The sequence below is a fragment of the Amphiura filiformis genome, chromosome 5 (assembly GCF_039555335.1).
Source record: "Amphiura filiformis chromosome 5, Afil_fr2py, whole genome shotgun sequence".
Taxonomy (NCBI): domain Eukaryota; kingdom Metazoa; phylum Echinodermata; class Ophiuroidea; order Amphilepidida; family Amphiuridae; genus Amphiura; species Amphiura filiformis.
The window spans coordinates 1,561,885-1,583,821 of NC_092632.1; the positions used below are offsets into that span (position 1 = coordinate 1,561,885).

At 38.4% G+C, this 21,937-nt stretch overlaps 1 protein-coding gene across 2 annotated transcripts; it reads right to left on the reverse strand.

Annotated features, from left to right (window-relative positions):
- Positions 1 to 457: 457 nt before the first annotated feature.
- LOC140152453 (uncharacterized) lies at positions 458 to 18,480 on the reverse strand. 2 transcript variants are annotated; one of them, XM_072174768.1, is made up of 12 exons: positions 18,266 to 18,479; positions 15,634 to 15,771; positions 14,529 to 14,690; positions 12,339 to 12,485; positions 11,979 to 12,038; positions 11,335 to 11,418; positions 10,271 to 10,520; positions 9,779 to 9,972; positions 4,824 to 4,898; positions 3,799 to 4,132; positions 2,397 to 2,513; positions 458 to 1,672 (listed from the first exon to the last, which is right to left on the reverse strand). In XM_072174768.1, exons 1-12 carry the CDS (start codon positions 18,347 to 18,349, stop codon positions 1,434 to 1,436), a joined length of 1,884 nt encoding a protein of 627 aa, XP_072030869.1. In that variant the 5' UTR covers positions 18,350 to 18,479; the 3' UTR covers positions 458 to 1,433. The 2 variants fall into 2 exon arrangements, with proteins under 2 accessions (XP_072030869.1, XP_072030870.1); XM_072174769.1 differs by lacking the exon at positions 11,979 to 12,038 and having other exon boundaries at positions 18,266 to 18,480.
- Positions 18,481 to 21,937: the final 3,457 nt, after the last annotated feature.

The window sequence follows — 21,937 nt, forward strand, 5'->3', positions numbered from 1 at the left end:
TAAAGTAAACTTTATAAATCTGATGATTTATACTTAAAGTGTATGTAGGTGGAATAAAAGCCGACGATCAATTGAAAATTTTGACCTTTCAAGTTTCATATTGAAGATATGGATTTTTTTCCCCAAAACACCAAATAAAATTAGGTCTTTTGGGAAAAAATCCATATCTTCAATATGAAAGGTCAAAATTTTCAATTGATCGTCGGCTTTTCCTCCCAGCTACATACACTTTAAGAATATATCATTAGATTTATAAAATTTACTTCGAGGACTGTTATTTATCAAAAATGTGAAAAATATCAAATTTTAACAATTTGTCATAAAATTTGTATTATATCGTGAATTTCAAAAATGAAAATTATTTGATATCAGAAAGACATTCTTCGTATTCAGAATGCAATTCGACACGCCTGATGTGCTCTCATGTCCCACAAAAATACTGTCAAACGCTTAAAACGCTCATTCCAGATCCCTTAAGGGAAAGTAAATCCTACTTATGTTTACCGACCTAGAGTACCAAGTAATTTCAAATCATACACAACCTGCGTCATTTTAAAAGTTGAATACAATTAGGTCATAATTGTTATTTTCCAAACCTTGTTTCAGTGTCGTGCCTTGCGCATTTACCTATCAACAAACTACTAGTATTCATTCCTATATCAGGGTCTGTCATCTAACCCCTCTGGTGTAAAATACAATTTCAGTTGGGTCTACAATCTACATGCTTGCATTAGAAGATACATTGCTTCTAAAATCCTACTAAATACATACATATATACACTGTAGTAGCACATTGTTTAAAAAATATATAAAAATCTATGTACAGTGGTATTTTCCATGATAAACCCTGAAATGGATGGATCGATACTGACATTGTTTGATCATAATAGCTAGGTGACTTGTACATAATCCTGCTGGACACTCAAGATTTGTTTAACACTCATGCTGAAGTGCCCAAATTATTACAAATCCATACAAGTACATACACCACGCTTTATGATGAATTTGGAGGCTTCACAGTTGTACATTGTCAAAGCAGAAAATGTGCAGTGGTTAAAGAATTTGCCTCAGCGCAAATGTTACATGCAGTCGTAGGAGAACACTTTACTTGAAGACAATTTGACACTTAAAGGATTATTCCAATTGAAATCTATACACCCCTATGGATGACATGACCTTAATCTTCCACACAGTGGGTGTAGATTTCAAATGGATTAACCCGTTCAGGTAACCCCATTTTCAATTCACACTCCCCATGTGGAAGATTAAGTTCATGTATTCCATAGGGGTGTATGGATTTCAACTGGAATAGACCAGTTGAAAGCTGTAAATACAGCCGATAGACTGAAGATATCATGTGAAAATGCCAACCCATGGTCATCCATTATTTACAATTATGTACACATATGTACAAGGTAAATGTCAGAAAATGCCTAACTCTTGATTCCTCTTCTTGCCATCAAGTCATCTGCTCTCTTCCCTGCCCTGTGTTTTTGTGCACCAGCTCGTCTCTGCTCTCGTGACATGACCTTTGGCCTCTTCAACTCCGCCTTTGCCTTGGTGATATTACCATGCATCTTCAGCTGCACCTTTGCATTTGATGGTACTCCTGGCTTGGTTTTTGGTTGAGCAAAGCGGTTGGTGGTAGTATCACCTAGTGGCTTCAATTTACCTACAAATGAAAGGAAAGTTTAATGCTTTACCAATAGAGGCCGTCAGCCTTTCGCCATCTTGTGGGTACAAATGATCTGTGTGTTCATGCGTCGGACACTACGCGCAGCTGTTATCGCGCATGAACGCGACGATTTTGCTGTTCACGCATGGAGATCGAACGACCATCACAGTGTGTACCCACAAGATGGCGGCATATGACGTCACGCTGACGGCCTCTATTGAGCTAGCCTGACTGCTTCAAGTTTACTACAAAAGTTACATACTTTTTATACTAATTATATCGCAAATATGCTAGATTATAGCATTAATGCATTTCACAGAAACGTTCACCAAATGACTCTCTTAAACAAAAAGATTAATTTTAAAAGTTTGTAATCTCGTAATTGACCTTTTTGGTCAATCAGATAAGCCTTTGCAGGCACACCTGAGATGTCATCATTTGCACATCGGCGTGACGGGTACTGACATCAAATGACGACATCTCAGGTGTACTTGCAAAGGCTTATGGGATTTACCGAAAAGGTCAAACTTTGACATCAATTAATATGTTTAATTATCAATGTCAATGTTAGGGAAAAACACAAGATTAGCTCTTTTTAGGATGACTCCCAAACATCAAGACCTCAGTTTTTTTCTAAACTGAGAATTTAATGTTTGTAGTCAATTAAAACTAATCAGTGATCAGTAACAAAGAAGATGAGACACTGAAATTGAAGACTCACCAGTATATGGCTTGTATGTCAGCCCTTTGCTCAACGATGCCTTCAGGTCAAAGGTTGCCTTTCTGGCTGGTGTTGTTGTGTTTTTAGTATCTCCAAACTTATATGGAGTTGTTCCACCTGTAAGAAATAGAAGAAAGAATTTATCTATTGTAAATCAATCCAGGCCTGGAAAAAAAACATGGCATCCAGGTAGCTCAGTCCAGGGAATTGGGAGGGAAATTCTGTATCGCTTTGTAAGAAATACATAAAAAATAATGAAATGTTGTCCTCTTGAAATGAAATTTGGTTGATCCTCCTGGGAACCCTGAATCAACCTCTAGTTGACAATGTTGTCCATAATTCATACTCTATAATTTTCCACACTCAGGGATTTTTATTGTCCCCAAACCCAGTTTTCAAGAACTACACAAAACACAGAATTGTTCATAGTGGAGACATTCTCTACTTTATCAACGTCAGTGCCACATCGCCATTTCTCATCCAAAATCAAATTTCATAACACTATGTTTTTCTGGGAAGAGATCGTAGGCGATTTCCATTCATACAGGTATGAAAAAAAAAGAAGCTGAAAATCAAAATAAAAAGTCAGAATTCAGATTTTAAATCTGAACTCTCATATCCCTGTGATTTCCTATTTGACAATGGTAAATTGATTATATCATTATGAATTCGAAAGTCAGCTGAATCCATATACGTCTTATGCTAAATTCATATTACCGTATTACGCATGATATATTTTGGAATTAGCTAACAAAGGATCGACACTTTAGATAATAGAGGGCAGCATATCATTTTTAACAGTGATCAGCCTGATAGGTAAGCAAAAGAGAGTGGCATACAGGATTAGGTAACAGAGCAGTGCAACATATTGACAATGATCATTCATAACCTCATGAATATATAAGTTGTTTAACCATTCATATGCATTTGAACAATTTACGTGGATGCTGGCCGGTGCCGTATTTAGACATTGCATGATTGTGTGCTATAGTGTGATTGGTCGCTAGCAGCATTTTCTTAATCGGCTATTCAATTTTTAACAGGGAAAACGACAGATACAGTTAAAATTGTATTTTTTTTTAAAGAAGAAAATGACATGTGACGTAAATGGAATTAAAAAAGTGAAAAGCGACGATTATGAATGAGGTTAATGACTTTGCATCAGTTATTTTACGGGCATTGTGAAATATTTAAACATTGTGCTTTGAACCTCGGAATATCCCTCAGGTCAAGATATTCCTCAGTTCCAAAGCATAATGTTTAAGTATTTCACAATACCCTCAAAACAACTGATGCACAGTTATTAATCTCTAACCGTTATAAAAAAATGATATGCTCCCTCTATAACTGTAAGCGTCACCTTACAATGAATTTCTTAATGCCAGAATGTGTGTAGTCCTACCTCCAACTGATTTACGGACATCTCCCATAGACTTGCGTGTTGATGCATTCAACGACTTGCGTTTCTCCGCAGCATCTCCAACAGATTTCCGTGCTGACAGCACCTTATTGGCAGCAGGGGTAGATATCCTCTTCTGGCATCTAGTCTTGCCATCTCCCATGACTGCTTTAGGGGTTTTGAGATTAGAGACCTTGAAGGAGACACTCTTTGTGGCTGTACCAGGTGCAGCTGGAGTCTTGGCTGATTTGTGTCCCATCAAGCCTGGTTTACTTGTTGGTCGTGGAGACATGAAGTTTACTGCTGGTTTACTTACTGGCTTAACAATCTTGGGACCCTGATATGAAAACAAACATTTGCAAAAGATTATATCAGATATATGAATTAAACATGATATGTCAAAGTTTAATTCTTTGAAATCTGTGGAAAGCCATGCCTACACCAGAGAAGATTTAGAAGCGGTCCCATGGTACTACTGAAACATCCGGGTACTTGAGAAATAGTCTAGTAATCACAGTTTCACACCATTCATCACCCTTCCCGTTCCAAAGTTGCGATTTCCAACACTCAAAATATGTCCAAAACTTTGGTCGATAAGCGCTTTGAGATGCACCCTGAAAACTACATTGGTAGCACCTGTTCATGCCATTAGAATAGAGGCACTAGGGTCAAAGATGACAGAAAGTCAAAATGCTCTTCTGAAGTTTTGTACAAGCTATTCCAGTTGAAAACCATACACCCCATGGAAGACATGACGATAATCTCCCACACAGGGGAATTTCAAATGGGGCTACCTGAATGGATGACTCCATTTGAAATCTACACCCAGTGACCCCCTGTGTGGGAGATTAATGTTATAATCTTCCATCTGGGTGCGTATGGATAACAATATTTAGCCCAATCAATAGCTAGTCATTTACAAGTGTTGCTGTTAGTGAAAACCCATTCTATTAGCGCTCATAAGAAATACATCTCTTTATTATTTCATACATTTTCAGAGTAATACTGACTTGTTTCATATAACTCACCAGTTTGCCTTTGACAGGTGGTGTCTTGTGTGCTTTCAGTGTCTCCATTGCAGCCTTGGCCTCCTCAGCTACAATCTAATATAGAAAAATATATCAACACAATAAAAATATAGTTGTTAATCTAAATATGAAACATTAAGATCTGATGTCTATTGCAATTAACTTAGGCACCTGAGTTTTGCGCGGTTCTCGCACAAGCGCACACTTTCGCGCATTTGGGTGTCCAAAGCGCATTTTGGGTTCCATCGAGAATGTTCACGATTATGACCCATCGATAAGCTTAAAGTTAAAACTTACGATTTTATGCCCCAAATCGGCAGCATTTACAAGAAAATTCACGCAATATTGGTTCTAACTTCACTTATGTACATCAAAATACAACAAGAGCACCAATGGCGCTGTGGCTCTGCGCTTTTTGGTGACAGTGAAAGTAATTGTTCTTGGAGTCGCATGGGCAACAAGTGAAATCATTTGAGTATGTGACAGATCACATTCCCCCAACAGGTACATCTGGTAGGTTGGTAGCTATCTCATTTGCAGAGCATACAATGATACATCAATCAATTTAGGGAATTAGCGACATGGATCGAAGCGGGTGGAAATGAGTCCAAATGGGCCAAAACACATCAAAATATAATTATATACAGGCGAGTAGGCCTATGTCAAGAATAGTGTTAGTCTGAATAAGGCTTTGGCTCTAAATGGTGACTGTACCACCAAGTTTCATGACAGTTAATACTAATTTGACCTCAGATGACCCCTGGTGACCCCAAAATGACCTTCCAAAAATTTGACTCCAAATGTTGACTGTACCCACCAAGTTTCAAGCCCATGAGACAGTTCTGACTAATTTGACCTCAGATGACCCCTGGTGACCTAGATATGACCTTCCCAAAATTTTGGCTATAAATGTTGGCTGTATCCACCTATTTATAAGCCCATATGACAGTTTTTACTAATTTGACCTCAGATGACCTCTGGTGACCTCAAAATGACCTTCCAAAAAGTTGGCTCTAAATGTTGATTGTACCCACCAAGTTTCATGCCTGTCCGGCCATTTTACTCATTTGACTTTAGATGACCCTTGTTGACCCCAAAATGACCTTTCAAAAATTGGCTCTAAAATGTTGACTGTACCCACCAAGTTTCATGGCCATATGACAGTTTTTACTACTTTGACCTCAGACACTGGATGACCACAGGTGACCCTAAAATGACCTTCCAAAAAGTTGGCTCTAAATGTTGACTTACCCACCAAGTTTCATGCCTGTCCGAGAGTTTTTACTACATTGACCTCAGATGACCCCTGTTGACCTCCCCAAATGTCTTTCCAAAAATTTGACTCCCAAATGTTGACGATACCCACCTAGCTTCACACCCATTGACAGTTTTTACTTATTTGACCTCAAGATGACCCCTGGTGACCCTGAAATGACCGTTCCAAAATTTGGCTATAAATGTTGACTGTATCCACCAATGTTCATGCCCATACAAGTTTTTACTAATTTGACCTCAGATGACCCCGAAATGACTTTCCAAAAATTTGCCTTTAAATGTTGACTATACCCACCAAGTTTCATGCCCATCCAACACTTTTTACTCATTTGACCTCAGATGACCCCTGGTGACCCCAAAATGACCTTCCAAAAATATGACTCAAATATTGACTGTACCTGCCATGCCCGTCCAACACTTTTTATTAATTTGACCTCAGATGACCTCTGTTGACCCCGAAATGACCTTCCAAAAATTTGGCTCTATATATTGACTGTACCCACCAAATTTCATGCCCGCCCAAAAGTTTTTACTAATTTGACCTCAGATGACCTCTGGTGACCCGAAATGACCTTCCAAAAATTTGGCTCTAAATGTTGTCTGTACCCACCAAGTTTCTAATTCTTGCCATGACAATTTTACTAATTTGACCTCAAATGACCTCGGGTGACCTTGACCCACTTGCCAAAACAAACTTGTTCTGTCTCGGGTCAAGATGCACCCACCCACCAAGTTTGAGGAACACGCGACCCAAAGTCTCCGAAAAAATAAGAATTTGCTCACCGATAGCTTCACATTCTACATTGCATTCAAAATCTAGTCGGATTTGCTGAAGAATGACACCGTGTAATAATGGAAGTTCAGAAGTAAACACAGCCGATCACAACAGGCGATTGCATCAAAAATGTTGCTAAAATTACATTTCACTCATCGGCAAAAAAAGGCAAATCTTGCTCAAAAGATGCAGTTGACTCATCGAAATAACTTTCATCCAAATTTCAACATTAACAGAATGAACCTCCGGTGCAAACTGCAAAAAATTGCACTGCTGTCTGCCTGAAAAGCGATAGCAAAGCACTCTAGCATGGAATGCGAAGAACGCGATGTACAAATTCGAAACTAGCCGAGGTACTCACACCTCCGTCACACGATTTCCACTGTCCTTCTAAACGCACGAAGGTCTGAGACTTCTGAGCATATCTGGTCCAGGGTACACATAAAATACCACTTTTTCTCATAAATACACTTCCTACCATTCCTCACGATGTGACTTAAACAAAACATATTTGGTGCATGTTCATAAATTTTGAGCACATTTGATGATGTAAAAGACCAGACTTGTGACTGTTATCGTCGCCGTGTTTTGAATTCTTCCCTACGTCAGTGTGGCGTCATCACCATGACGTGACTTCACGGTGCCCGTTTTTTATGTCGTATGGCATTCAGGGCCCTAGTGAGGAAGGAACAGGGCCATGATGTTTGAGGCTAATTCGAAACTAGAGTTCTGGAGTAAACTGACAGACAGATAGACGTTGCGCTGCGTAATGTGGGCATAATTTATTCAATATTATATTATTATTACTTGTCTTTGGGCATTATTTTTATGTTTGAGAAAATATTTGGGCCATCGTAATTATCTATTTTTTTTTTTTGAAAAGCCAGTTGAAAAAGGATGTTTGGTTTGGTGATTGAATTCACTCAGTGGCTAGTAGTAATACTATGACTTTACCATGTTTGCGTCCCGGGTTTACGTTCATGTTCCCATGATGTACCAGTGCTATGTAGTCCATGAGTGCATCATGTGGAGGAGCATATGCCATGATGATGGCTGATGACTGTCTGAGTGGTTTCCGACTTTGAAAGTTGCATCGATCGTAGAGGTAGTACTGCTCCTACTCCTAGTCTCCCAGACACCTTGCGATCTCTCTTTGGGATATTTTTACCAAATAGAGTAACAATCTGTCCTTTGACATATTTAATTTCATTTGTTTTAACCATGTTTACGACTTATCGTGGTGCAATTTACTTGGCGACATCTGTCATGTGCGTTCATGTGGGATGGGGGCAGACATCTTGGTTGTTTGTTGACTTGTTCCACACTGCCAAAGACTGTTCATTACGATGTCTGTGATTGGTTCATTTTGGGGCTAATTTCTAAGGACAGCACTGATTGGATAATTACGCATTACATCATTGGGAGATAACCGCGTTACCGAAAAAGCAAAAATTTGCACTTGCGCAAGGAAAATAGTCCACTTGGAAATTCATTTTGTTCCGATTTATTCAAGATTCAACAATTTTCATGACTATTTTTTTGATACTCCTTAACTATTTCTTTATTTAAATTGTAAAGAAATAGTTAAGAAAAGTTAAGAAAGTCAAAATAACTTTTGAATCTGAACCTGAGAGTACTAAAATCTTAAGACATTTTAATGTTAAACTTCCGTTGGTTTGCGCCATTGTCACATAAGGTTAAATTATACAGACCAAAATAATCTCTAGCACACTGGGGAACCAAGTAATAACTCGTTATGGTGGCTTTTTAACCAAAAATCACATTTTCTCAACTGAATTTCAACTCTATCGGGAGTAAAATCGATGAAAAAATAATTTAGCAAAACTTAGAAACCAATTTGAAAACCTAAAGCCAAGCACAAAAAAAAAAAAAAAAAAAAAACCAACACTGTATTGTGTAACCCTACGGTTCTGATGACGATGACTGCTTAGCTTCCCTGGAGCCAAAAAACGATCATTAAACCAAGCATAATGTGGGAAATTTACCCTTGCTTTCGACATTTCGATCGACGATTTGTGATGGTCGCCATCTTTATTTTTTATTTTTCCAGAAACTGGAAATGAACCGAAATGAACTGGAAATCGGTCGTAATTGATTGACATGCCATCGTTTTACCGATGTTTTGCATTGATAACAGGGGATCACGCATTTTAGCGCATTTTGACCTATTTTTTGGCGCATTTTCGCGCATTTTGAAAAGTGGCCAGCGCATTTTGCTGTTTTAAATCGCGCAAAACTCCGGTGCCTAAATTAACTTGTCCATCCTTTGATAAAAATCCAACATTATTTGATTGCCCCACACCATAATGCTTGTTTCATATTGCCACTCTAACAAGGATTTTGTTTTCACTGTGCAGTCACACCAGAAATGCTAGCAGTGACCAGCGGCAAGCTGATATATATCAATCACTTCACAGCTTTGCCCAAGCAGCAGCGATCAGCATCGCTAGGCTAGGAGTTCAATTCAAGTCAACTCGGGACCGGTGCCGCTCTGACGTATGAGAACATGATACTATTTTTGGCGATGCCGAGTAGCAACATAACATTGGCTTTCATAGCCATGCTGCTATCGTTCCGCTTGCAGAAAGTGCAAGCGACATGATGAAGCATCAAGCTGCTCAGCGGCAAGCGGTAAAAAGTATAAAACCAGCATCTTTTCATTATTTGCTATTTTCATTTCATGACATGTGTAGAGTATGCAAATTAGATATCACAAGGTGTGTGCAAAAGTTGTGGGTGTTTTTACAAGTTGTGATTGCTTACCTGCCTCATAGTGGTTCAGCTATACAATGCTAGACAATTAGGAACAGACTCACAGCTCAAAAGCATGGCAAACACGCATTGATGCATCAATGCTATTTACTATGCATCCCTTATAGCTTACCTTGGCCCTCTTAACAGAAGCACATAAGTTTTCTGTTCTCTTGCGTTTACGCTCCAAGTAGTCATCAATGGATTCCATCTTCTCCATTCGAGCTGCGTGGATCTTGGCCCAGTTCTTGCTGCCAGGGGTGACAGGCTTGGTGACGGGTTTGCCAAATTTCAGCTTAGGGATACGGGTTGATGGTTGTTTGGGTTCTGAACAAAACAAAATCCAAGATATCACATTAAGAATACAACATTTAACTGAACTCATGACACTTTATAACAAGGAGAAATTGTGATTCTTAGTAAGTACCTTTCAGCTGGTAACTTTTTTACTTTTGCACTTGTTTCTTGTCCTTTTTAAAGCCACATGGCTCTAGATAGCACAGCAAAGTAGCAAGAAAATATCAGTCTAGAATGTGCAAATGCAAAATATTGTGCTGATGTGAGGGGTTTGTGCTGAATTTGAGTCCTGTTCACTTGTAACAGCAACAAAATATAATGTACTTACTCTGTTCAGCAACTTGTGCCACAACAGCTTCTTTCATCTTGGGATCAGATTCAACTTTGACCTCTTTCTTCTCTTCTGACGACGGTTTGGGTGTACCTGTCACAGGATCAATCTCAAACGTTGACCGCCTCTTCTTGGTGGCTTTGCGACCAGATGATCCTCTTGTTGCTGGTTTGGTAGCTTCAGGGGTTGTTACTTCTGGGGTGGCTTCAGAAGGTACAGGTGCTTTGTCAACAACAGGAGTGGCAGTCTGTTCAATGAGAATTCATGTTTAGCATGGTTTACAATAGATAGCATAGATTCCATCTATATGCCTCCAATTGAGTGTTTTTTGACGAAAGACAGACACCTACCACAAAAGCATTACAATAGATTGCCTGGCAATAATACGTTTGTACAGGTGACAGTATTACTAATATAGCTACTCAAACTCCGAGGGTGTCTGCCTTTCGTCACTTTCTCATTTAGAGGCATTATAGATGTAATTCTACAGTATTCTGGGAACACTCATTGAATTTACACAAGGAATACGGTACAGCCCTACATGTGAATTGATGACAAATCTGTAATATTGAAAGGTCACACTGAAGTATCAAACAGAGTAACCCTCCACATTGTTAATGAAATGTACACAGCTACAAATCTAATAAAACATGCATCTTAGAAACAGTAGTAATTTTCTGGTCCATTTTGTATCATCAAGGATATAATGTGTACATTGTACAGTGTTGAGGTTGATTTTGTATGTACATGTAGTGTACTTAGGTAGTGAGACTGCATAACTTTGTGTAACCAATTTTTGCCCCCCTTTATGCGATTTGTTGTTGATTGACTTGCTTTGTTTTTTGAAATGAATGTTGATTGACTTGCTTTGTTTTTTTTAAATGAATATAAATCAATAAACATTGAAACAAAAAAGAAACAGTAGATGCATTTATAACAGCATGTACTTGAACATCAAACTTTCATTTATAGTGAAATTACTGCAACCATTTAAAGTTGTTTTGAGCCAAATTTTCAAGTGACAGTCAAATAGTTTACGAGTTCATGAAAAAAATGGTTACCTTTTTAGTAGCTCTTCTGCTGGATGATCCTCTGGTTGTTTTGACAGTCACATTGGGTGATGGTGTTGTCTTAGCTGTGATAGCCTGTATAAAACATGATTATGGCATGTCATTTCAGATTTGGGTACATGTTACAACAGAGCTAGAGATGTCAAGAAGCCATGGCAGCCAGCAAAAATGCCGGCTACTTGACCTCATAAATGCTGGCAACTTTTTAGGGCAAATTATTTTTGGAAACAGACACACACATACACACACACCCACATGAAAGCCAAGTAGTTATTAAATACTTGCTACTATTGCTGTTGCTCGCCCAAAAATTTGTGAATCATTTTGTCAGTGCCAACTCTCCCTGCTTGTTAGATTTTCGGTGAGTGTAAAATCATTTGTAGGCAACCATTAAAAAAATTCTCCTACTCCATTTTATTTGACGGCTCCTCTGAAACTGAGGGACATCTCTGCTATACATCAACTAGTCAGCAATAACAGAAAACTGTCTTCAGTAAATATACTTCCTAAAACAAGCATTGATTACTTTTGTCGAGCTCACATCTTCTTGAGGAGAGTGAGGTGTAGCTTGCTTGCAAGTTTTGAAGTCAAAGTGTGATGCACACAGACTACAAATTAGATTAGTATTTCCTTACTGTTTTTTCATCTTCTGCAGCTGGTACTGGTGAAGCTGGCTTGGGCGTTACAGATTTTTCCTGTAGATAAATGAAATAAAACTAATCAAATTATTTGGCATTTCCAAATTTGGATTCTAAGTGCACAATGGTGATCATCAAACGTAAAGTCTCCGCCCTTTCATGCCCTCAATGACCATTGGGTCAACTGCCTTGTTGCTATGATTGTTGATGAGCCAATCAGTGCGACTGTTCATCACTTCTGAGTTCACACTCAACGCAGGTATTGAATCTTTTGTATGCGATGGTGCAAACCCTTTGACCTTGTCTGCCTCATTTGGTTTTCCTCTTGGGTAGGGATGCTGATAACCCCATACATACCTGTATTGGTGAAGCTGCCTTCTGAATCTTGGCAGGTGTTGCATCTTTTGTAGGTGATGGTGTTGCTGCCCTCTTACGACCTCGTCTACCTCGTTTAGTTTTCCTCTTTGGTGGGGATGGGGATTCAGTATCAGCTTCATGTGCCTCCTAAAAAGTTGAAAAACAGATGATGGTGTGACATGCAACCCTAAAAGACATCTCCCATATAGGGGATGTAGATTTCAAATGGAGTCACTCATTCAGGTTACAGGTAACCCCATTTGAAATTCACACTCCCTTTGTGGAAGATTATAAAGGTCATGTCTTCCATCTACAGGATGTATGGATTGCAGCTGGAATAGCACATATATACATATATACAAATAAAATAAAACAATTTTGGCTAAATAATATTCAGTATTTAGTAACTAGTAGTTTCACGCCTCACGGCGATCGTCAGACTATTACGCTGTTGTTGTTATGATCCTTGATTACGGAACCGAAAAAATATATGCATAAAGACGCGTGGATATGAAACATACGCAAAGTATACATTTGTAGCTTTGTGTACATTTGTGTACATTTGTAGCTTTGTACACATTTGTAGCTTTTTTGTGTGTACAAAGCTACAGTAACATCTGATGTGGAATCTAAAGTATACATAGGACTTTCAGGAGGACCGTTCAAAGATAGATTTCATAACCATACAAAGTCCTTCAGACACAAGAAATATGAAAAAGAAACTGAACTTTCAAAACATGTTTGGAACCTTAAAAGAAGTAGGCCTAATTCCAATTAAGAAATTATCTGGGAAATAGTCAAACAATCAAACACCAAGAGACGCGAATCCGGTCGATGCAATCTTTGTCTAGAAGAAAAACTTTATATATATTTAAAATGTCTGAAGAAACCCTCCTAAACAAAAAATCCGAACTTATCTCAAAATGTCGCCACGCAAGAAAAAAGAAGTAGGCTCAATTAAGTTGTTGTTTTGATTTTTGATTTGCGGTGCCATTAAAATTTCGCGTGAGACCTATCGCGTGGGTCTACTTTGCGTATGTTTCATATCCACGCGTCTTAGGCCTACTTTGCGTATATTTTTTCGGTTCCGTAATCAAGGATCATAACAACAACAGCGTAATAGTCTGACGATCGCCGTGAGGCGTGAAACTACTAGTTACTAAATACTGAATATTATTTAGCCAAAATTGTTTTATTAAATTAGCTCTACCTTGTTAAAAATTGGTATTGAGCACTGTGAAACGACTATCGAGTGACTATTTGTGACTCAGCAGCACAAATGAGCCGTAAATTCCCTAAATTGTATTCTGAGTTACGGTATAAAATGTGTACGAAGGTCGTATTCATCGGTAACTTAAGCTGCCGCGACATCTGACTCATTTTGATAGTCACAACACCAATCAATAATCCTATTATTGAAGTGGATAATAAGCTTCTACCTCAGATGGCTATAGAACTTTTAATAGCTCTGGTCTTTGTTTGCTTTTGCTAAATCCTTTTCAAGTGGTGGGTTACCAGGCATTGTATTTTGTATAGGTATGCATAACCAACAATTAACAATGAGAGAACCTTCTTAAACCTCGTTGACTTGGGGATGATTTGAAATGACCGCCAATTATGACTGTTTGATATTTATTGCCAGCAATGTGGAAAAAGAGACGCATGTATAAATGAAAAAAACTGTTTCTTTGTTGAAGGAGCAAAGTTTAACAAACCATAACCCCGCTTCTGCATATCGTTTGAAGTCAAATGATATACCATTTTTAAGTTTATGATGTGTATTTTTAAACACGAAATAAAACAAAATTGACCGGGGGAGGAATTTACGGCTCATTCGCCGTGGACGGTCACATTTATGTTATACATATATACATGTATGAGGTCGTCAACGTGACGTCATATGCCGCCATCTTGTGGGTACACGCTGTATTGATCAAATTGATAAATTGATCAGCAAAATCACCGTGTTGAGGCGCAATAACAGCTGCGTGGCAAGCTGCGCCCTGCGCGTAGTATCCAACGCATGAACACACAGATCATTTGTACCCACAAGATGGCGAAAGGCTGACGGCCTCTATTCCTGCACCTGCTGCCTGACAGGAGAGACCGAGTCATTGCAATTTCTCTCCCATAATTGAATTTATTACACAATGAAAACAGTAGATGTCTTTTGAAGTTGTTGGAAAATACCTGTGTGGTATCTGCTGCAGCAGGTGGTTCATCTGCTTCTGACTCTGTTGATACTGTTGTATCTGCTTCACTATCAGATACCAGTCTTGTTGCCTGTTTCCTGCTAGCTGCTTTCCTCCCACGTCGACCTCGTGTCACCTTGGGTTTGGCTTCTACTTCGCTCTAACAAAAAACAAAACAAAGGAATGTACATACTTCTTACAGAAAGTAATCTAACACTATCATGTCTTTTATTTACATTTTTCTTCTGTTTGCTTTGCCTATCTCAATTACATTTTTGCCAATCTGAATGGATCAGATCATGTCACAAATTCAAAATCAAATGTCATACAGCTTGTTTCTACTGAGCAAACAGATGCCGGTGAATTCGAGTTAATGCTAGGAATATGTGGTAATGGTCGCAGTCAGTGTCTTAGCCAGCCATCCGTCTTCTGTCATTTGGAACAGGGAGTTTGCTCATGGGACAGGTAAAATGAATGCCTTTGACCGATGTACAGGGAGTCATCATCCCGATGTACAGGGCGTCATCATCCCTATATCTTTGTGTCAGAAATTGCCATGATAGTAGGGCGAATCCACTAGTTCTTCAACATCACAGCCACGCATGGCGATTTTGTTCCACCATGTTTAATAGTTTCAAGATAAAGGCAGAACACTCAGGCTAAATATAAAACACCACTTGTACCATACGCACACCATCAGGCGATAGATGTTTCTTTCACACTACGCATGTACGCATAAAATGATTCATCTGAAATGATTCATCTTTACGATCTGCGCATGCTCATTACCCTCTTAAACGTTACCAACTCAATAAAATTCTATTCTTTTTGGTTAGTTTTTGTTTTCAATACACTGGCTGGAGCTTATCATGATCTCAATATCATATTCTTTTAACACATAATATATTCATTGTACTGCAAGTCTACAGTAACAATTTTTAAAAGTTTTTTACAAATATCATGTAGATCTTGCATTGATTTTCCAGGCCTATCGTTAATTGCAACTAGCCCCCTGATGACATGCACACAGTCCACCCTTGAAATGTGCAAAGTTCCAACAATATTCAGGATTGAAGTTCAAAGAACTTTTGCATTTTTATTACCTCTGCTGAAGTTTCACATTCTGTTATTTCTGTGTGTGAGCTGCTTGTGTTGTCTGCTTCACTCTTCTCATCTCTACCACTGCTGTCATTTGGGCTGTTGGAGTAGTATTTTTTCAACTCAGAAATCAAATACTCAGTCTGTTGGTGAAATGTAGAAATCAATCATATAAAATTCATGTAGTCATACTTGTTCGGTCAAAATAAATGTTGTCCAGAATTTCCTCATAGGCAGACTCTATTATATGTTAATTTGTTAAAAATGTCTGTGTAAAATTGCATAGCAAAGTCTTTGTCTACACATCATAAAAATTAGGAGGCCCCTAATATTTTTGTTATTTCCCAAAAGCCCCAAGTGGTCCCCAGATTGAAGAGAGTGTTTGCAATTGATGTGTTTATTAATGATAAGCAAGAACTTCCTAACAGTAACATGTCTTTTCATTACAATAATTTTAGAAACAAATTAACTAGGAGCAAAGAAAAAAAAATATTTGAAAATCTTCAAAAATCGGTGAGAGCTTTTTCAAATTAAGTATTTCTTGGCCAATTGGAACACTGTTGTCTGTGAACGCTAGTGGCTCCGCGATAAACACACGCGAATATAGTGCGGTACAGAAGAAAGTATACACGCGCCATTCACTGTGTACACGCTTATACACTACGTGGATGCAACGCGTATGTTCCAGTTTGGCCAAGAAATACTTTCATAAATATAGGATTTGATTTTACTTGGCTTAAGGGGGTACTACACCCCTGCCCAATTTTGTGCCTATTTTTGCATTTTTCTCAAAAATTATAGCGCATTGGTGACAAGTAAGATGTATATTATAGGGGCAATGACTACAACTACTGCACTGGAAATTTTATTTCAGCACAGACAACAGTTGTGGACTTACAGTCAAAAATGAGGGAAAACCAATATTTGATCAATAAATCAATAACTCCTTGCCTTGAGTTGCTGAATTTTCAGTGCAATAGTTGTAGTCCTTGCCCCTATAATATAGATATCTTACTTGTCACATGCGCTATAAATTTTTGAGAAAAATGAAAAAATAGGCTCAAAATTGGCCAGGGGTGTAGTACCCCCAAATAAGTATTTTTTGTTATTGCCTCAAAGCCCTTTCAATCAAAGTATGAAATCACCCACCACTATTGCAACAGAATCCATTTATTCACCATTCATTTCAAAAAAGCAAACTTAATAACAGAAAAGTCCCTGTCGGCTAGTGGAACAGTGCCTAATTAATTGTATCATAAATTAATCCAAAAAGCAGTGTTCGAAATACCACATGCGACGCGTACAAGTATGTATGCACAGATGCACGAGTAACTTTGACTCCAGTGCAAGTAAGTTTTTGCCTGTGCATGTTAAATTTTGTGAAAATCAGCCAATTTTTAAGGAAAAAAATCAGAGAGTTGTGCATGTAAGTTTTATTTTGTATTTCGATGCAGTGCAGGTGAAATTTCAAGTTGGTCAAATCTTATTATTTATGATTATGTTCAACCTAGTCCGACGAGTAGGACCTTTTTTTCTAAGTTACCAGACTATACTCATTTCACACTATGATCACTATCTGACATGGTACAAGAAAGACGAATTGCGAAAGTCCAGTGACCGCACCGCCATCGGGAGGCGCGGTTAGTGTATTTTTGTGGGTAATCTTTCTTGAGCGATCAGAGTTAGAGTATAGTTGGTAACTAAGAAAAAAACAGGTCCTACTCGTCAGACTAGTTCAACCATACCAATCATGTTTTTTAGTTAGCGCCAATCCGGGTCAAAATTGTCAAAAAGTGACTGTTCCCCCATCCCCCCGGGTTTGACGCCATCCAAAATGCAATGTATTCCTCTCGTCATAAGGATTCAGAAAAATAAAGTACAGTTTGACTTCTTTCTTCCAAATACGTGCTTACCTCAAATGGTTGAGTATCAACGCACGGCCTTCACATGCACAGTAGGCCTATTGCATATGCACAATCTTGGAACCCAGGATTGATTGCAGTCTGCAGATGTCACTATATCACAACCGGGCCGGGGACATGGTGGTCCCCTTTCTCTTTTCGATTGAACTCTGGTATGTCGGACATCCGGGAACATTGTCCCCTTCGTCCCTTTTGCACAAGCGTGCGCGCATAGCAACCAACTCGATGTTAGTCACACTTTTTTTTTATGGTGGCATCAAACATTGGAATTCATTTAATACCAAATTCCATTTAACATGTTAAACTGATCACCAATTTGACCCAATATAAAAATACCGTCAAAAAACATCTGATGGATCATGCAAGCCATAAGAACTGAGCAGAGTTCTTTCATTAGCCTTAGGTATTGATGGGGTTTGATCTTTTTCCTTTTGGTCGTAATTTATGTGCAATATATGGGATTTGGGTGTTATTTATTTTTTATGTGCAATAATTTGGGTTTTGGTGGAGTTATTTATTTATTTGGTTCTGTTGCCTGATCTGCTTGTTTCCCCCATTTCTTTAAGGACCCCAATGGAAATAAGTCTTATGTGAGTACTGAATAAATATGAATGAATGAATGGACTGATCGGATTCGGCAAGCCAATGGCATGCATGAATGTCACTCTTCAGTTCACATGTTCAGTAAGCTTAAAATTTACTTCGCAGTGCTTACCTTTTTATTTGCTTTTATTCCTGCTTCCTTCGCGAGCTTTTGCAGTTCTGCTCTTTTCATACCATCAAGACTTGGAATATCCATTTTCGAAATTATTTGGTCTCGTAATCGTTCAAATCAGGGACACAAAAAACCTACGATTTTAAAAAGTGTAAACACAGCTGACCGCGGAAGTTGACAATGATTTTTGAAGTCCGCTGCAACAACAACACGGCCCGTGATTGGCTACCACCTGCTACCACGGAATGAATGGATCAATTTGATTGGCTCGTAGCGTTATCGGTCAAAGGTTGCATGTGCTGATACTCGGCGTTCATAGATTTGTTGCTTCGTAATGTAAATCAAAAGAGTTTGAAAATGAAGGGTACCGGCAAATAATAAAAGTTTTAGAAAAAAGTGGTGTGTGTGCGGGTGGCGTTATTTCTTTCTGCAACCATAATGGGCCGCAATGCGATAACACATAGTACATACATGTAATTAATAGGCCTATGAGGCTAGAAATAACACGAGTTTATTACCATTATTATTTCCTCTTACTTAATAAAATAAAAAGAAATCGATAGAATTAAAATTCTATAACGGTTTACCTGGGGTTCGAACCCACAACCTTTGTATCCATAGTCTAATGCCTACACGACTGTGCTATGATTCGTTGTGCCAGAAAGGTGTTTGTTTATGATACTTATTGATTACGGAATAAACTGCATACACACAATATACTATTTTACTAGTATAATAAATACGAATATAATCCTAACCCTAATCCCTAACCCTAACCCTTACCCTAACCCTAACCCTAAACCCTAACCCTAACCCCTAACCCCTAACCCTAACCATAAGGAATCCTACTTTCGGCAGCGGAAAAACCTGACGTCACACATCATAAAATCGTAATGCGCATGCCTGCTTCACTCATCAGTCAACACGATGTTTCGCGGGGTTCTTTAAAACTTTGTTTACATCCGGTTTGTATACCGACATGACCGAGTAGCTCAGACCTGGAGTAGCTCTTGTCATCACAATGAAGGAGGAAATTCGAATGATTGCAATGATGGCCCTATTCAGGATTTTTCTACTGTTGGCTATGCCTCTATGGTGAGTTTTAGCACAGTATTCTAGCCAGAATACTTTGGTTTTAGGCCATTTTGGTCCACTGTCAGGGACTGCCGCATGCCGCGGTGTACGGCCATACGGCAGTGTATGACTATGAGTGTACTGCATAGTAAATGTCAATGTGTGTAAGCTTACTTATTTTTTAAGTTATTATTAAAAACAACATGAACAAAATATTCATTTATACTAACATGATCGTGTTCTGGGTCTAAACTGTTTGCAAATTGGACTGAAGAAGCACATGGTCCTACTTCACTGCTTTTTATCCCTATTAGGCCCTTCGCACTTGATTATTAGTTTCCTGTTTAAGATTTTGAAAAAGGGACGAGGTGACTTTTAATTATTAATTATCTTTTATTTTCTTTATTTGGTTTGAACTATTACAAGCAACTATCGACTCGTTTTGACTGGGGCGGGCATTTAATTATTTCACAACAATATTTGATTTTATAAATAAGTGAAGGTGGAGTTGTACTCTTTGTTCATTTATCATTATTGTTGATATTATTAAAGTCAGAAAATGGCAAGTACAAGTAGTTGAAAGTTATTTTAAAGGAGAAAATTGGAAATAAAAATAAAATAATTAATTATTTTGAGATTTTCAATTTTGGACGCGGGCGGTAAACAGGAAACTAATAATCAAGTGCGAAGGGCCTTAATGCTGCAACAGCTGCGAGAATCACTCTATTGAGGTGGACCATCCTTAACTTGTCTTGAGTGTTTGGACAACTGGAACAGTTTTGACAGGTCTTTTGTCTACATCTCTGTTTGTAAACAGATGACAATCCTCACTGAATAGGAAAGTAACAGCTTTAGTGCACTCCTCTGCGGCCCAGTATGGTGTACTTTTCTTTCATGACTTTATAATTTTAAACTGAGGCCTGACGACATTTACATTTACATTGGGTATTATCTGCTGATGTCACGTCCATCCAAATGATTATGATAGGGTTAGATCTTCCTATTTAGGAAGTCCCGGGAGTTCAAACAAAATTTTAAAGGGATAGTGAAAATCCAACTTCCCCCAGTATATTAAAAAATAAAACAAATAATTATGATCATTCAATCTATGCGTATGGCTACATCATACATGGATCGAATTCATGGGTTCCTACCTAGTGCCGTACTATTACGCTGACTTTCGTATTCGGTGCGGACAATTTGGACTTGTTTGTTTACAAACAGATAGGTAGACAAAAGTGTCCTGTCAAAACTGTTCCGCTTGTCCAAATACTCAAGTATCAAAAGGATGGTCCACAATAGAGTGATTCACGCAACATGAATACGGGATTAAAAAACTGTGAAGAAGGACCACATGATTCTTTTGTCCAATTTGCCATCAAGATTTCGAATGAAAACAGTTCAGACCCAGAACACGATCATGTCAGAAATTAATATTTTGTTCTGGGTCTGATTATTCGGACTACATGTAGGTTCCTACCATGTCCTACAGTCAGTCTGAGGGCCGATGACACACATTCGATGGGTGGAGCGTATGGCTGGGTTGTCAATTTCTTAAGGAGGGTCTTAACTTTGGACCCCTAAATAAATATGTGTGGAATTATAACACCAGCATTTGCTCAAGAAGTCCAGCCAAAAATTTGTTCACCTATAGCTTTACATTCTAGGCTAGAGACCATTGCATTCAAAATCTAGTCGCATTTGCTGAAGCATGACACCATGTAAAGCAATGGAAGTTCAGAAGTAAACACAGCCCGATCCACGACAGGCGATTGCATCAAAAATGTTGCTAAAATTACACTTCATCAAAATTTTAGACTGTCCAAAAGTTTGAATGCCTTTATCGAACGCAATTTACAGTTGTTTTTAATGTTAATACTCCAATCAAACAATTTATTTTTGAGTCCTAAGTATGTCAGGACCAGGAGCTAGCTAAAATGAGCTCCTTGTCCCAAAGATAGTTCCTGGTCCTATAGCGTATAAGTGTAAAATATTGGACACACCAGGAGACCAAACTGGGCAACAATGGGGTAAAAAAGCGTGGGTGCCGACTTAATATAAGCCTTGTCTACGGTATTTTTTATATTAAATGATAATCAACATGATCATTTTACATATTGATTTCATATGAGAGACCCTATTTTCTCAGAATCATATGGAAATTAGAAGTTCCAACTCATGTATTTCAGAAGATATCATCAAAAAACCAGGCGCCGAATGGCATGATAGTGTCGGCAAGTTGTGAAACTTCCGGCCGTGAGGGCCTATGGTAAACCTATTTTCCATATACTCAGTTAGTTTTGTGGGGTTCACTTAACCCCAACGGTTTTAGCATGTATTTATATTATTTATTAACATAGGCCTATTTGTTTGTGATATTTCAAGCGTTTTAAATTTCAAAATAATCCCATGCAATTACACGGTTGACGTAGACTTCTCCGTAGTCCACTTGCCCATTTTGCATATTCTGGCTATTACATTTAAGCATAAAACTCTAAAATTTCTGGCCTAACTAAAATTGGCCATGATGTAATGCATCTTTAAATGGATCTGCCTTGTGATTGGTCGCCCATATCTCACTTAGAGAATAAACGATAG